At 48.5% G+C, this 3,837-nt stretch overlaps 1 protein-coding gene across 2 annotated transcripts in view; it reads right to left on the reverse strand.

Moving 5' to 3' along the window:
* Positions 1-985: 985 nt before the first annotated feature.
* Cdc25c (cell division cycle 25C) overlaps positions 986-3,837 on the reverse strand; it is a 29,665-nt gene continuing 26,813 nt past the window's right edge. For both annotated transcript variants that reach the window (XM_005355916.2, XM_013349592.1), the window contains 4 exons: positions 3,351-3,449; positions 2,537-2,670; positions 1,553-1,664; positions 986-1,324 (listed from right to left, as the gene is read on the reverse strand). In XM_005355916.2, coding sequence (XP_005355973.1) covers positions 1,175-1,324; positions 1,553-1,664; positions 2,537-2,670; positions 3,351-3,449 — 495 coding nt within the window. In that variant the 3' untranslated portion in view covers positions 986-1,174. The remainder of the gene's footprint in view (positions 1,325-1,552; positions 1,665-2,536; positions 2,671-3,350; positions 3,450-3,837) is intronic.

A 3,837-nucleotide genomic window follows, 5' to 3' on the forward strand; every position in this document is an offset into this window, starting at 1 on the left:
TGTGTATACAGGTATATATTGAATGGTTCACTTATCTGTGCATTCTCCTTGTGCTTTTGTTCCATTTTTAGTATCTGTGCTGCTGAAGCAAACACCGTGATTTTTTTTTTAGTTCAAATTCATGATGCTGAGGGCCCATGCTCTAAAACTTAAGCACTAAAGAGAAGAATTTGGCATTATCAGGTTATACCTTTAGGTCTCAAAGCTGTGTGCGTGTGAGTCAGGGCATCCTCTGGTGTTGGTCTCCATCTTCCACCTTATTTAAGTCAGGGTCTCCTTTCTGTTGTTCACTCACATATGCTGGTTCAGTTGGCCCGAGAGGGTCCCGGGCCTCTGTTCCCACCTCCGTCTCATGGAAGGGCAGCAGGACTCCAGATGCAGTTACAGTGCTCAGTTTTACGGGGCTTCTTGGGTTTGGAACTCAGTCCTCATGCGTACGCAGCAAATGTTTACCTTTGAGCCATCTCCCCAGCCCAAGACTGCATCTTTAAATTGTTTATAGTGCTAGAGCCCAAACTCAGGGTTCTTGCGGCTGCTGGGCAAGCCCCTCACCAAGCATGACAATCCCTTAAATTGTCCTCATGACTCCTCGCTGCTTTATGTAGATCTTCTAGGAAGAGCCTGGGTTCACAATCACACATCTATGTTTACCTTCCCATTCAGTAAAGAGGATGGGGAGCAATGGGAGAAAATACAAAGAAAGAGAAGAGGCAGGATGTCAGACAGCCAGGCCTGGTCAGAGAACCAGCTGTCTGGCTTCTGCTAAGATATGGGAAACTGAGCAGAGTTCTATGAACTCCCTGAAGCAGGGTGAACACCTCTGTTCACCATTCAGCCCCCGGGCAGCAGCTCACTGACACCTAGCGGGTTCTCAGGCCTAGCAGTTAGTCAGAATGACAGCCTGTTGGCTTGTAGACACCTGGAGGCTTTTGTCTGATGGGTTTTGCTTTGTTTGCTTTTTATTTGTTTTTGAGATAGGGTCATGTGTAGCCCTGGTTGGCCTCAAACTCACAGAGATCCTCCTGAGTGCTGGGACTAAAGGTGTTGCACCGTGCCTGACTATCCCCAATGTTTGCAGCTTAACAATCATATAGGGTTAGCGGCATAGATAACTCTTTCTGTTTGGCATCTCCATTGTCTTCCGGCGACTTCACGGCCACTGTCATACCCACTATCATGGCCTCACATCCTTCACCAGGATGGCAATCTGCTCCCAAAGCTGCCGCTTCCCTTCCTGCACTTTGCTCTGGCTTCGCCATCTGAGCAGCTCAGCCTGGTGGTCCTGGTGGTGCATAGGACAGTAGCTCTGTGGTTCACACAGCTCCTGAAAGGTAGGGGACAAGGACAAGGACTCCTTAGGCTCCTGAGCTCTGCCCACGAAGGACAAGAGGTGCTGCTCCCAGTGGCTGAGCTGTATTTTCCTCTCAGGATGTTTACAGTTTTGAAGGTTGCAGGCTAACGCTGGCTCTTCCGAGTCTGAGCCACACCACCACCACCCACCTCACCTCATCTCCACATCCCACCACGTCTGGGCTCTTCCATATCCCTTTACCATATATTCTGGAAAGAAGTCTCTGTAGCCCCCTTTGAGGATATACAGCTCTGGGTAGTATAATGCCGGGTACTGGTTCAGAGCTCTGTCTTTTTCTCTCAGAGAACGGCACCTTTAGAGAAAATCCAGATATGAATTGGGTGAAGGAAGCAAAAAGTCAGGAGCCCGCGAGCCTTCAGTGGGGGGTTGGGGGCAGACCATGACTAACTTCCCTAAAGAACCTTTGTGGCTAACCAAGGTCCAAATAGCATTCTTCTCTTCCATTTCCTCCATTGAAGCTTCATCCCCAAACCTCTTTGTGTGTGTGTGTGTGTGTGTGTGTGTGTCTTTACATGGATTTTTGTTTGTGTTTTGTTTTGTTTTTGAGACAGGGTCTCAAACTCAAACTCAAAAAGATCTGCCAGCCTCTGCCTCCAAAGTACAGGGATTATAGGCATGCGCCACCATGTCTGGCTCTTTTTTTGAGACCGGCTCTCTAGCCCAAACTGATCTAGAACCCAGGAGGACCTTAAACTTCTGTTCTTCCTGGTTGTGTGACTCCCACCTTTCCAGGTGGGATTCTAGGTGTGTACAGTCATGACCAGTTTTATGCAATGTTGGGGATCAAACCCAAGGACATGCATTCTAGGCAAGCACACTGGCAGCTGAATCACATCTCCAGTGCCCAGTTCTTTCCTTGAGTGCTCACACTCCTGAATCTGGGAACACTTTCCTTCAGTCACCCTGAGGCATGGAGTCTGGCAGCCTCACTGCTGGCAGTGGGAGGTTATTGCCCAGCTTGTTCACATCTTGGTGAATGAGGAAGCAGGTATGGGACAGGAAGTAGGCCCAATCCTATGGCCTGTGTGTTCTAGCCAAGACCCGTGTCTCAAAGTTCTACACCATCTAAGTGCAGTGGAAGGCGCTCATTCGGGTTAGTCTGTCTAAACTGGTCTGACAAGTCTCATTCAAGATCTATTTCCATCGCCAACCTTAGACACTCACATTCGGGGGCCTCGCTCTGAGGAGAATTCACAGAGGAACACAATGATGATTCTTTTCTGGCCATCCAGAGGGACAACAGGCTTCTTCAGGAAGAACTCATGCAGTTCCTTCTGACTGTACAGGTTTAAGGCTCCCTGTAGAAAAGGATGTTAGCAAGAATTCTCTCAAGGGCTGTGTCCAGTCAATACTCAGGAATGCCTAGGATATTCAGGCCAGAAAGACTAGGCAAGAAGGCATTCCAGGGCAAGAGGCTAAGCCTATCTCTGTATCTACCCTAGGGCATGGCAAAGAGTTTGGTTTGTAGCTGCTCCACGCCTGTTCACAGAACTGAACCTCTGGAGTACAGGTTAAACTCTGCGAACTGTGTGTGAACATTAAATGTTTGCAAAGTGTTCCTGATTCTCCGACTGTTTTTACTTCGGGGCTCCCACAGGAAAGAGGGAGATTATCCAGGAGGGAAAGGGGTTGCTCAAGGCACAGACTTAACACAGACATGAAGATTCCCTCCGAGGGCTGGAGAGATGGCTCAGTGGTTAAGAGCACTGCCTGCTCTTCCAAAGGTCCTGAGTTCAATTCCCAGCAACCACATGGTGGTTCACAACCACCTGTAATGAGATCTGGTGCCCTCTTCTGGCCTGCATACTTAATAAATAAATAAATCTTAAAAAAAAAAAAAAAAGATTCCCTCCGATGTGATCCAAACGGATAATCCCCGTCCTGGTGCTAGATTTCAGGACCCTCTGCTCATATCACTCTTCTCAATAAACCCAAATCTCCAGCCTCTCCCTTGCTAATGTTCCCAGTGTCACCTCACCAGGATGTGTCCTCCCAGGTACTCATACGGATAGCGGCAATCGATGATATAAAACTTCTCAACCAGATCCTGGAACTTTCCAGACAGTAAATCAGCCACCTGCAGGGAAAGGGAGACTGAACATCCTGTCCGCTGTCACTCAGAGAGAGGAGCCACAGCGCCTTTTTGTATACTCCCATTTGCATACACAGCCTCCAGAGGTAGCCTGCATCCGCAACATGGCAATGGTTAAGCCCAGTCCCACATATGAGCATGAAGCGGAGATGCCTGTGCAGAGGCCCCATGTGGCTGATGTTGAGGTTACCTATCCATCTAGAGACAAGCATGGTCACCAGCAGTCTCTCAGGAGATGTCCGAGGAGGACAGCAGTGGCAGAGGCAGTAGCTAGAGAACCCAATTTTATAAGAAGACATGGGAAATAGTTCCCCATTCACCAAGTCTTTCAGAAAACATACAGGTGAGGATTTGTATTTAAAGGGGAAAACTT

Source organism: Microtus ochrogaster, chromosome 18, assembly GCF_000317375.1.
Source record: "Microtus ochrogaster isolate Prairie Vole_2 chromosome 18, MicOch1.0, whole genome shotgun sequence".
NCBI classification, from domain to species: Eukaryota; Metazoa; Chordata; class Mammalia; order Rodentia; family Cricetidae; genus Microtus; species Microtus ochrogaster.